The sequence below is a fragment of the Oncorhynchus tshawytscha genome, linkage group LG02 (assembly GCF_018296145.1).
Source record: "Oncorhynchus tshawytscha isolate Ot180627B linkage group LG02, Otsh_v2.0, whole genome shotgun sequence".
NCBI classification, from domain to species: domain Eukaryota; kingdom Metazoa; phylum Chordata; class Actinopteri; order Salmoniformes; family Salmonidae; genus Oncorhynchus; species Oncorhynchus tshawytscha.
Genome location: NC_056430.1, coordinates 66,773,840 through 66,787,314, shown reverse-complemented (window position 1 = coordinate 66,787,314; position 13,475 = coordinate 66,773,840). Strand labels below are relative to the sequence as shown.

The 13,475-nt window shown below is 46.6% G+C and overlaps 1 protein-coding gene across 3 annotated transcripts in view; it reads left to right on the top strand.

Moving 5' to 3' along the window:
* Nucleotides 1–13,475, top strand: part of LOC112264174 (neuronal-specific septin-3) — a 65,984-nt gene that overhangs the window by 40,725 nt on the left and 11,784 nt on the right. For all 3 annotated transcript variants that reach the window (XM_024440747.2, XM_024440753.2, XM_024440741.1), the window contains exons 3-6: nt 4,559–4,735; nt 7,389–7,517; nt 7,649–7,730; nt 7,832–7,969. In XM_024440747.2, coding sequence (XP_024296515.1) covers nt 4,559–4,735; nt 7,389–7,517; nt 7,649–7,730; nt 7,832–7,969 — 526 coding nt within the window. The remainder of the gene's footprint in view (nt 1–4,558; nt 4,736–7,388; nt 7,518–7,648; nt 7,731–7,831; nt 7,970–13,475) is intronic.

The following is a 13,475-nucleotide window of genomic DNA, read 5'->3' as shown; positions in this document are numbered from 1 at the left end:
GCTGCACGCATGCAGGCAGGCAGGTAGGTAGGCACATGAAACCACATCATCAACAAAGGCCCTGTACATGCCATTGTGTCATGCTTTCCCTCCCCCTTTAACATCAAATTAGCACTTTGTGTCTGTTCAACAGGAATAACAGCACATCTGCTCTTACATACAGTAGGGACTAATGCGGTTTCAACCAACCAACGGGTTCACATTTCCCCATTTGATCGAATGTTTAATGTGAGCTTAATGAAGGCGCATAAAGAAGTTGAGTGCTTTGCCGGTTGAGGGAATACAAAAACAAAACCCAATACTCTGACGGTGATGTGCGTTGATTGATGACGGTAAAGAGGAACGGATTTTTCTTCTATAAAGTTCATGTTCCCAGGACGTTTCAGCCAAGCCGCTCTGTGGTATCTTAGCCTCCATCTATCATCACAGGGTCTGGGAAAGTGAAGGTTGAGACTGCAGCTTCACACAGATACTGGCAAGTGAAGGTGTGGTCCAACTCAACCGGCACCACCTACCCATTCTCTTCTATTGTGGTGTTTCAATCTGACTATTAGTGGAGGAGAAAAGGACATTCAGTTCAGAGATTTACAGTCGTTCAGATATTCTTTCTGGGGTGAGAATTTAGAAGTGTGTTTTTTTTTTAAATTATTATTATTTGTATTAATTTCACCTTTATTTAACCAGGTAGGCTAGTTGAGAACAGGTTCTCATTTACAACTGCGACCTGGCCAAGATAAAGCAACATGGAATACACAAGGAATAAACAGTCTATATACAGTCTATATACATTGTGTGCAAATAAGGTAAGATAAGGGAGGTAAAGGCAATAAATAGGTCATGGTGGCGAAGTAATTACAATATAGCAATTAAACACTGGAATGGTAGATGTGCCGAAGATTAATGTGCAAGTAGAGATACTGGGGGTGCAAAAGAGCAATATAAATACAGTATGTGGATGAGGTAGATAGATGGGCTGTTTACAGATGGGCTATGTACAGGTGCAGTGATCTGTGAGCTGCTCTGACAGCTGGTGCTTAAAGCTAGTAAGGGAGATATGAGTCTCCAGCTTCAGTGATTTTTGCAGTTCGTTCCAGTCATTGGCAGCAGAGAACTGGAAGGAAAGGTGACTAAAGGAGGAATTGGCTTTGGGGGTGACCAGTGAAATATACCTGCTGGAGCGAGTGCTACAGGTGGGTGCTGCTATGGTGAACAGTGAGCTGAGATAAGGCGGGGCTTTACCGAGCAAAGACTTATAGATGACATGGAGCCAGTGGGTTTGGCGACGAGTATGAAGCGAGGGCCAACCAACAAGAGCGTACAGGTCGCACTGATGGGTAGTATATGGGGCTTTGGTGACAAAACGCATGGCACTGTGATAGACTGCATCCAATTTGTTGAGTAAAGGGTTGGAGGCTATTTTGTAAATGACATCGTCGAGGATCGGTAGGATGGTCAGTTTTACGAGGGTATGTTTGGCAGCATGAGTGAAGGATGCTTTGTTGCAAAATAGGAAGCCGATTCTAGATTTAATTTTGGATTGGAGATGCTTAATGTGAGTCTGGAAGGAGAGTTTACAGTCTAACCAGATACCTAGGTATTTGTAGTTGTCCACATATTCTAAGTCAGAACTGTCCAGAGTAGTGATGCTGGACAGGCGGGCAGGTGCGGGCAGCGATCGGTTGAAGAGCGTGCATTTAATTTTACTTGCAGTTGGAGGCCACAGAAGGAGAGTTGTATGGCATTGAGGTGAATCAGAGAATCACCAGCAGCAAGAGCGACATAATTGATGTATACAGAGAAGAGAGTCGGCCTGAGAATTGAACCCTGTGACACCCCCATAGAGACTGCCAGAGGTCCGGACAACAGGCCCTCCAATTTGACACACTGAACTCTGTCTGAGAGGTAGTTGGTGAACCAGGCGAGGCAGTCAATTGAGAAACCAAGGCTGTTGAATCTGCTGATAAGAATGAGGTGATTGACGGAGTCGAAAGCCTTGGCCAGGTCGATGAATACGGCTGCACAGTAATGTCTCTTATCCATTACGGTTATGATATCATTTAGGACCTTCAGCGTGGCTGAGGTGCACCCATGACCAGTTCTGAAACCAGATTGCATAGTGGAGAAGGTACGGTGGGATTCGAAATGGTCGGTGATCTGTTTAACTTGGTTTTAGAAGACCTTAGAAAGGCAGGGTAGGATAGATTTAGGTCTGTAGTAGTTTGGGTCTAGAGTGTCTCCCCCTTTGAAGAGGGGGATGACCGCAGCGGTTTTCCAATCTTTGGGGATCTCAGACGTTACGAAAGAGGTTGAACAAGCTAGTAATAGGGGTTGCAACAATTTCGGCAGATTACTTTAGGAAGAGAGGCTCCAGATTGTCTAGCCCTGCTGATTTGTAGTGGTCCAGATTTTGCAGCTCTTTCAGAACATCGGCTATCTGGATTTGGGTGAAGGAGAAATGGGGAGGCTTGGGCGAGTTGCTGTGGGGGTGCAGGGCTGTTGACCAGGGTAGGGGCAACCAGGTGGAAAGCATGGCCACCCGTAGAAAAATGCTTATTGAAATTCTCAGTTATCGTGGATTTATCGGTGGTAACAGTGTTTCCTAGCCTCAGTGCAGTGGGCAGCTTGGAGGAGGTGCTCTTATTCTCCATGGACTTTACAGTGTCCCAGAACTTTTTTTGAGTTTGTGCTACGGGATGCAAATTTCTGTTTGAAAAAGCTAGCCTTGGCTTTCACTGCCTGTGTATATTGGTTCCTGTATAGGTGATGTCCAGTGACTACCACACACGCATACGAGGGTCCTGGTTCGGCCCTGAAATTCTCAGCTCTGATAGACCAGTTGGGAACACTGTGTTTATTAAAAGTTTATTTGCATCACTTTTCCCAGGGCTTCCTTGTGGAAAGTCTGGGCCTTCCTAGTCCAAATAAAAGAGAGCTCATTCTGTAGTGGTTCCACAAAATGGTTCCGTATTGTGTAGAAAGCCATTGGAGAAGATTCTATACGTGACATTGAATTTAGTGTCCGATCTGAGGCAGCATGTTTTATGGGCACGCTCCCAACTGCCGTTATCAGACATGGACAGGAAATAACAATGACTTCCCATGTGCAAGGTGGACCAAAACGCAACACTTGAATCATCAGGCCCAGCCAGCTAAAGCGAGACGATGTGGATGCGAGTGTGATGAACAGGAAACCCAGAGACTGCGGTGAAGGTTTCACTGTGAAGACAGACGTGGCTGTTGATACTCATCCATATTCATCAGGTCAACATGCACACGCAGCTACAGGAGCAGGGGTGGGGGGTTAGAATGACGTGTCACAGACATCCAGAGCTGACGGTGTCTAACTCCAAAAGGGAGTTTGACTTTCTCTCCTACTGTGAGTGTACTGTATGGACACACAACTAGAATGTAAAGCACTGGAAACGACAGCCACAGTTCCCCGTATCTGGAGCACGTTGATAGTGGTCCGTGTTAACAGCGTGTGCATTCGTCTTGAAGTTTGTCTGTGGATCTTCTGCTCGCATGTTTGAATTCATTCACAGCTATCTTTGGCGGCTGTGATATGTCTCTGTCTGTGGTTTGGAGTGTCTGTAAACCTTGAGCAGTAGATGATACCACAGCACGCTGTCAAAGGAATATCACACCCAACTATCTCCTCCCACCCCTCCAGGGCTAACGTGTGTGTGTGTGTGTGTGTGTGTGTGTGTGTGTGTGTGTGTGTGTGTGTGTGTGTGTGTGTGTGTACATGCGACAGTTGAAAGCAGCTTGTTGTCTGTTTAGTAGGCTCGTCCAGACACTGCTTTGGCAGTTAGCCTTGCTACAATTGGCAGTCACACCTTCTCTTCAGCAACTTTGGACTATTTTAGGTCTACGTCAGCGTAGACTGTACTTTTCATCTACCTGCCTCCCAGTCACTCACTCGAGTGAGTTTTGTAACTGCTACTATTCTACAACATGAGTCTGTGTACCTTTTTCTTTTGTAGTTTGAAATATTGTGAGAACTACAAACACTTTACAGCTGCAGCTTGCCACCATTGTTCACCACAACACAGTAAAATGAATGGTTATTATAAGACACGGATGTGTTGTCTGCTTTTCTGTGTGTAATTTATTGGGCTAAAGTCTCTATAGGTTGTTGGCTGCCTCGCTCAGTTTAATTCCACAGGGATCTGTGTTTGTCTCTTTTAGACGGGGGGGACGGGGGGTTCTGAGTCACTTCATGTAATGTTTTGTGTCGGTGTATGAGTGTCTTGTCCTGTGGCTACAGTTGGACTCTTGTTAGAGTGACGTATTGTGTGAGGTGGAGTTGTTAACTGTGATATCCATGTTGATACTGCTGAAGCATAGCATCCATTATTCCTCAAACATGCCACAACTGTTGCGTAGAATCAGTCTGATAACTTACATTTGTCCGGTGTAGTTTGTTCAGTACAGCTGGAATTCAGCGAACATTCGTGACGAGTAGGATGGAAAATATTTATCAGAATGTTTGTCAGCATGGAACGCTCCTATTTAAAATGTTCAATGCTGAACACTGATCTCTCTCTCTCATCATCAGGGTCAGAGGTCAATCCGAGCCACAGCAACATGTCCGCCCCACCACATCCGCAACCCCCTGCCAAGGGAGCGTCACATGCCGCTGGCGACTTCAGCTACGTGGGCATCGATGCCATCCTGGAGCAGATGAGGAGGAAGGCCATGAAACAGGGCTTTGAGCTCAACATCATGATCGTCGGTGAGTGGTGTTGAACAGTGAACACACGCATGCAACACACACCCTTTTGAGATCATGGATGTGAGTGAATGGTTTTAAACACACATGAACACACACGTTCCTCTGTTACATCCACCCATCCCCAGAGAGAGCGAGATGCACATTATTTTCTATACACTCTATTTAAATGTTTTCAAAGTCACGCTGTCATTTGGAAATGAGCCTGGAGTGAGTGCTTGATCTTCCAGGACTAACTAGCGTGGAACCCCATTGGGGTACCCTTACCCCAAGTGCCCCTGAGATTGGTACACACTACACATAGTGGCATGCATCCTTCACTAGATAGATGAAAGTAGTCCGGCAGAGAGAGATGGTGGAGTAATGATGCCCATTAATGTTGACAGGCTCTAGCAAACTCTACCCTGCCCTCAGCTCACCACAGTTCGCGAGTCACCGGATCTCAGATCTCAACCCTATTGAACACTTATGGGAGATCCTGGAGCAGTGCCTGAGACTGCATTTTCCACCGCCATCAACAAAACGCCAAATTATTGAATGTCTCGTGGAAGAACAGTGTCTCATCCATCCCTGCAATAGAGTTCCAGTCACTTGTAGAATCGATACCAAGGCACATTGAAGCTGTTCTGGCGGCTCGTGGTGGAGCAACACACTATTGAGACACTGTTGGTGTTTCCTTTATTTCGGCAGTTACCTGTACTTTACCACGGTGAGAAGTGATTGAAAGCTACAAAGAGCATGTTGAAGGACCTCTAGTCTCTCTTCCAGCTTAGATGTCTCTTTTTGTGTTTGGTGGCAGTCAGTGGGGGATGGTGGTAGAGTAGAGCACACAGTACTCCCTGCAGGAGTGTGTTTTGTATACATACTAGCTGTCATAGTGGTTCTGAGGAGATCCTAAACCATTGGAATGTGTTTGTTTAAAATAAAGGTGGCATCTCATGGTACCAAGTCAAAGAAAACGTATCTGGGCAAGGTCAAAAAGTATTACTTTCTCTCATTGCTCATCATCTCATGTAGGAAGATCAATTCAATAAAATAAAAATCCGCCAGACTTTCATAATCTCTGACTAGGCTGTATCTTTCTCTTGTTGGCACGCCGTCACTGACATGCATCACAACCCTCATAGTTGTTTTCGGCAAAGGGCAGCATTAAGCCAGCGCTCCATCAGAGACGTCAGACGCGTGTGCCCACTGGAAGTGGAGTCGGAACGTTGGAGAAAGGCAGGCTTGTAGTGAATGATAGTTGTGTTCATGAGCCCAGGTTATGTTGTGCAATTGTGCGCTTACATGTTATAGTCGCTATTGGTGTGAGAGACATGACTCGCATGATAAAGGCCAGGTTAGAATAGAGGGTTGTTGTTGATGCATCCCTATCTGTACATATAGGATCTGTCCATCAAGTCCTGATGATTAAGTTAAAGAAGACATTTTATAAGGTTGTCCTTTTTACAGGGGTATAGTTGATTCAGTGACCTACAGTATCCGGGGTCAAACTCGATGTGAAGTCGTTTTACTACTGTACAAGTGCCTAACTCTGATTTGGTTTTGAAGTGGCCGTTTCGGCTATCCTCTATGACCGTCTTTCCTAAACTCGGTCCCGAGGCCCCCTCTGGTTTTTTTTGCCCTGGCACTACACAGCTGATTCAAATGGCCAACTCATCATCAAACTTAGATTTTTTTCAATCGGCTGTGATGTGCTAGGGCAAGAACCTAAACGTGCACCCATAAGGAGTCCCGGGACAGAGTTTGACACAGCAGCAGTGCTCTCTGTCCCTCTCTAAAGGCATTGTCAGAAAGGTCAGTGGAGATGTAATCAGACTCCAATCTCTGAAGGCCCCTCTGTGAGATGTATTACCCTAATCCCAGCCCTAAAGCCCCTTAGACCGCAGCAGTGTCCCCTATGCATAAAGGCTAATTAAGCTGGCACAGCTGTGCTGCCGATGCTAATGGATGCCTATGGGGAGGTAGAGGAATCAATCAAATGTATCTATAAAGCTCTTCTTACATCAGCAGATGTCACAAAGTGCTGTACAGAAACAGACTAAAACCCCCAACAGCAAGCAATGCAGATGTAGAAGCACTGTGGCTAGGAACAACTCCCTAGAAAGGCAGGAACCTAGGAAGAAACCTAGAGAGGAACCAGGTTCTGAGTGGTGGCCAGTCCTTTTCAGGGTCTTGGTGAGGAGTGTGTGTGGCTGGTCCATCTGTCCTCTGTGGCCCGACAGATAGCAGGCTGGGTTGGCCCGACAGATAGCAGGCTGGGTTGGGCCAGGCGACAGATAGCAGGCTGGGTTGGCCAGGCTGGGTTGGCCCGACAGATAGCAGGCTGGGTTGGCCCGACAGATAGCAGGCTGGGTTGGCCCGACAGATAGCAGGCTGGGTTGGCCCGACAGATAGCAGGCTGGGTTGGCCCGACAGCTGCCAGGCTGGGTTGGCCCGACAGCTGCCAGGCTGTTGTCATAGTCAGTGAGTGCATGAGGACACACACTTTTTCTAGCTCGGTCTGTCACATGACTTGTGTGTAGGGTCTCTGTTCGGAGTCAGGAAAGCTATTGTACATTCACGACAGGTTAGAAGAGCCTCATGGTTGAAGATAAGCCCCTCTGTTATTGTGTGTGTCCAGACCTATAGTTCACCCCGTGTTGGTCTTTAACAGGTCAGAGTGGTCTGGGGAAGTCGACCCTGATGAACACCCTGTTCAAGTCTAAGGTCAGCAGGAAGTCGGTGGTGTCCACCCCCGAGGAGAGGATCCCCAAGACCATCGAGATCAAGTCCATCAGTCACGGTAACACACACACACATACATACAAACGGATCTGTGGTATGCAGTATACATTATAATATGTATTTGTGTAATATGTATGGTATGCAGTATACATAATACATGTCATGGATATCTCCTGTGTCTCTGTCTAGACATCGAAGAGAAGGGCGTGAGGATGAAACTAACGGTAATCGACACTCCCGGCTTTGGGGACCACATCAACAACGAGAACTGGTGAGTTGTTTTTTATTATTTTTTATTATCCCTACCGCAGAGTGTATGACTGTGTCGTCGCCTGTCTGTGAACTCCATTTTCCATGTGCCCCCCCCAACAGCTGGCAGCCAATCATGAAGTTCATCAACGACCAGTATGAGCAGTACCTGCAGGAGGAGATCAACATCGACAGGAAGAAGAGGATCCCAGACTCACGGGTTCACTGCTGCATGTACTTCATACCACCTACTGGACACTGGTGAGTTATGGTCTCTCTCACACACACACACACACACACACTCTGTTTGTTTGTCTGGGACTTCACCACTTCCTCTAGACTACCCTCCTTTTCTTTCGACCACTTATAGAAGTCATCTTGTCCACCGAGACTCGGAGGTATCGCTTTGGGAATCAGGTTTCACAAAGACTCCTTTGACTGCAGACGCTTTGGTACCCACTGTCTTGGAAAACTATAGTACCCACTGTCTTGGAAAACTATAGTACCCAATCCAAGGAAATGGTTAAGTGTCTTCAGTCTGTCTCGGAGCATGTAAAGATTCTGTCAAGGGCCTGCAGTTTTCTAGACGTGTATGCATTACTAACAGAATAGTTTTAAACACCCAGGTGGTGGCTAGTTGTTTCATTTTTCAAGGCGACAGGTAGCCTAGTGGTTAGAGCGTTGGACTTGTAACCGGAAGGTTGCAAGATCAAATCCCCGAGCTGACAAGGTCTGTCGTTCTGCCCCTGAACAAGGCAGTTAACCCAAGGCCGACATTGAAAATAAGAATTTGTTCTTAACTGACTTGGCTATTTAAATAAAGGTTTAAAAATAATAATACTCCTTCCTTTCACGTCTGCAGTTTTATTTAACAGGGATGAAAGTGTCTGTGTGGGCACCCTGGGTGTATTTGCATATATATATATACACACACATACACTGTCTGAACACATATCAGGACTCCATCTACTGGCTCACAATTGTCTCTTCCATCCGCCCACATAATTTCCTTGACCTGTAGCTCAACAGTTGTCCAGCAGTTATTCTCTGGAGTGTATTGAGTGTGTGTATCCCACTGTTTGACACACTCCCTCACCTACCCCTCAAGACACCACAGCTGCATTGTGTGTTTGTGTGTCTATGTGGCAGCTCTACAGTCAGTGCATTGTCCAGACCCTCTTTCGCAAAGCACGAGCCAAAATTATTCTCTCGTTCTCTCTCGTCCCAAAAGCTAAAATGCCTCACTTCCCCTGCCAATCCCCTCCCTCTCTCACCCGCTTGACCTTGAGTGCATCCCCCCTCCCCCAAACAGGCTCTCTTGGAAACTTCGAAGCACCTGTCCCCTCTAGGGACCTCTTAATCAGGCCTGGAAACAGGGGGAGCAGGAAGAAGGATCTTCTTAACTGCCACCAGGAGACTTCAGAGCAGGAGCACAAAGAGGATGTCCTACCCCTCCACTCACCACCACTCACTGTGGGGCTGAAGCTACAACCTGGCACTGGGCTAGAGAACACAAGCAACAGGCATAGGGATGCATAAAACACACACACACACACACACAGAGTCAGCAAAAGCAGATGGGACGAAAGGGGACGGGGGAGAGACAATAATAATGTGTTGAGTAGCCAATGCTCCTCTACAGGACAATCTAAGGATGAAACCCTGTGGGTTGAACCTGGCTCATGGTCTAGACTCGAACTATTCTCCCAACTCCCGTTCTTCTCTCCTCTTCATTCCTCTCACAAATGACTTGAGGTCTGCAACAAGGGCCTGTAACCAATTACTAACACACCATGCCAAGGCCATGGCTGCGTAACAAATGACACCCTATTACCTATTTTAGTCCACTACTGTTGACCAGCACCCCTATGTCTCTGGTCAAAAGTAGTGAACTACATAGGGAATAGGATGCCATTTGGGAATTAACCCATGTGTCTTGGATAGCTCCATGCTTTGGTGCCATTATGTCCGTAATAGACACTACGCTGAATATTCAGTAATACTGGTATCTCATATCACCAAATAATAGCAGAGACATCAAGTTTTATAGCTCAATGGTTGTGGCTCTTTTTATTGTCAAACTTCTTGACTGCAATTTGAAGGTATTAGACCCTGGGTTAGTTGGAGTTCTTTAAGTGTCAGCAATTTGCTTCAAGGTTTCATTTAGTAGCTAGACTGGTTTTCAATAGACGTAGGATACGTCCCAAATGGCACCCTATGCTCTGTGGGCTATGGCCAAAAGTAGTACACAATATAGGGAATAGGATGCCATTTATGTCGCACCTGTAGCGAATGGAAGCGGATGCAGTCTTGACTGCCTAGCAGCCGTTGACTGAATGGTTGACCACACTCTTTCCCTCAAGGCTGTCTTCTTGTTACCTCATGAAGGGTGCTTTCTTTGAGAACTACCAGGTTATCCCACGGTTACGCCAGGCAATGTTGCACTTGGATTCTCTTGACCCGCGAGGTGGTTTTAAAGACATCAGAGAAAGAGGAGGGAAGAGAGCAGTCTACAGTGCGGTCACCCCCCCCCGCCCCCCCTTCCTCTACGTGGTTGCTTCCATTTTGACCACAGAACAGCTCCCAGAGAATTTGCACTGACAGCTCAGCCCTCCCTCTGCAGACACAGCATTCCAAGTTGACTATTTCCCCTTTTTGAAGTGAAGAATTTGAGCATATGGCATCTCTGTGCATAAATATGTACAGTACATATGTTTAGTGTGTAGGCGTGCATTGTGTGTGCTGACCTTTTTTTGTTGGTAATTTCCCGTTTTAAGTGAAGAACTGGAGTATAGCTGTATTGTGCGTAGACATGCACATGTGCATATCTATCTGTGGTCTGTGGTATGTGCGTGTGTGTTGACTGATATGTGGTGCACATGTGCATATCTATCTGTGGTCTGTGGTATGTGCGTGTGTGTTGACTGATATGTGGTGCACATGTGCATATCTATCTGTGGTCTGTGGTATGTGCGTGTGTGTTGACTGATATGTGGTTCACATGTGCAGTGCGTCAATTTGAACCTCGCTCTCATCTATTTGTTCAGAGGCGTGTGAACATCTTCATAGTCAAACATCAACCGTATGTATTCACTGACCTGTGTACAGTAGGCGTACATACCACTGATGCACATGAAACACTGTGTGTGTCTGACTTACGGTCCACACAGCTGAGGTCACGGTTCCTGAGGGGGCAGGAGATCAAATTATAGGCGGAGCCAAGGAGAGCTGCAGCAGGGCTATGACCTATGGGAGCTCTCTCTCACACTCTTCCTCTTTCTTTCCATTAAGTGGTGTTCTCTCTGTGTCTGTGTCTGTCGCTCTGTGTCTGTCGCTCTGTTTCTGTCGCTCTGTGTCTGTCGCTCTGTGTCTGTCGCTCTGTGTCTGTCGCTCTGTGTCTGTCGCTCTGTGTCTGTCGCTCTGTGTCTGTCGCTCTGTGTCTGTCGCTCTGTGTCTGTCGCTCTGTGTCTGTCGCTCTGTGTCTGTCGCTCTGTGTCTGTCGCTCTGTGTCTGTCGCTCTGTGTCTGTCGCTCTGTCTCTCTGTGTCAGTCGCTCTCCTTCTCTCCCCCTTTCTCGCTCCTCACTCTCTCTCTCTCACTCTCTCACTCACTCTCTCACCATTTTATTTATTTTTATTTTACCTTTATTTAACCAGGTAGGCAAGTTGAGAACAAGTTCTCATTTACAATTGTGACCTGGCCAAGATAAAGCAAAGCAGTTCGACAGATACAACGACACAGAGTTACACATGGAGTAAAACAAACATACAGTCAATAATACAGTATAAACAAGTCTATATACAATGTGAGCAAATTAGGTGAGAAGGGAGGTAAAGGCAAAAAAGGCCATGGTGGCAAAGTAAATACAATATAGCAAGTAAAACACTGGAATGGTAGTTTTGCAATGGAAGAATGTGCAAAGTAGAAATAAAAATAATGGGGTGCAAAGGAGCAAAATACATAAATTAAAATTAAATACAGTTGGGAAAGAGGTAGTTGTTTGGGCTAAATTATAGGTGGGCTATGTACAGGTGCAGTAATCTGTGAGCTGCTCTGACAGTTGGTGCTTAAAGCTAGTGAGGGAGATAAGTGTTTCCAGTTTCAGAGATTTTTGTAGTTCGTTCCAGTCAATGGCAGCAGAGAACTGGAAGGAGAGGCGGCCAAAGAAAGAATTGGTTTTGGGGGTGACTAGAGAGATATACCTGCTGGAGCGTGTGCTACAGGTGGGAGATGCTATGGTGACCAGCGAGCTGAGATAAGGGGGGACTTTACCTAGCAGGGTCTTGTAGATGACATGGAGCCAGTGGGTTTGGCGACGAGTATGAAGCGAGGGCCAGCCAACGAGAGCGTACAGGTCGCAATGGTGGGTAGTATATGGGGCTTTGGTGACAAAACGGATTTCACTGTGATAGACTGCATCCAATTTGTTGAGTAGGGTATTGGAGGCTATTTTGTAAATGACATCGCCAAAGTCGAGGATTGGTAGGATGGTCAGTTTTACAAGGGTATGTTTGGCAGCATGAGTGAAGGATGCTTTGTTGCGAAATAGGAAGCCAATTCTAGATTTAACTTTGGATTGGAGATGTTTGATATGGATCTGGAAGGAGAGTTTACAGTCTAACCAGACACCTAAGTATTTGTAGTTGTCCACGTATTCTAAGTCCGAGCCGTCCAGAGTAGTGATGTTGGACAGGCGGGTAGGTGCAGGTAGCGATCGGTTGAAGAGCATGCATTTAGTTTTACTTGTATTTAAGAGCAATTGGAGGCCACGGAAGGAGAGTTGTATGGCATTGAAGCTCATCTGGAGGGTTGTTAACACAGTGTCCAAAGAAGGGACGGAAGTATACAGAATGGTGTCGTCTGCGTAGAGGTGGATCAGAGACTCACCAGCAGCAAGAGCGACCTCATTGATGTATACAGAGAAGAGAGTTGGTCCAAGAATTGAACCCTGTGGCACCCCCATAGAGACTGCCAGAGTTCCGGACAGCAGACCCTCCGATTTGACACACTGAACTCTATTAGAGAAGTAGTTGGTGAACCAGGCGAGGCAATCATTTGAGAAACCAAGGCTGTCGAGTCTGCCGATGAGGATGTGGTGATTGACAGAGTCGAAAGCCTTGGCCAGATCAATGAATACGGCTGCACAGTAATGTTTCTTATCGATGGCGGTTAAGATATCGTTTAGGACCTTGAGCGTGGCTGAGGTGCACCCATGACCAGCTCTGAAACCAGATTGCATAGCAGAGAAGGTATGGTGAGATTCGAAATGGTCGGTAATCTGTTTGTTGACTTGGCTTTCAAAGACCTTAGAAAGGCACTGTAGGATAGATATAGGTCTGTAGCAGTTTGGGTCAAGAGTGTCCCCCCCTTGGAAAGCAGCTACGGTCATCCCCCTCTTCAAATCTTTGGGAATCTCAGACGACACGAAAGAGAGGTTGAACAGGCTAGTAATAGGGGTGGCAACAATTTCGGCAGATAATTTTAGAAAGAAAGGGTCCAGATTGTCTAGCCCGGCTGATTTGTAGGGGTCCAGATTTTGCAGCTCTTTCAGAACATCAGCTGAATGGATTTGGGAGAAGGAGAAATGGGGAAGGCTTGGGCGAGTTGCTGTTGGAGGTGCAGTGCTGTTGACCGGGGTAGGAGTAGCCAGGTGGAAAGCATGGCCAGCCGTAGAAAAATGCTTATTGAAATTCTCAATTATGGTGGATTTATCAGTGGTGACAGTGTTTCCTATCTTCAGTGCAGTGGGCAGCTGGGAGGAGGTGTTC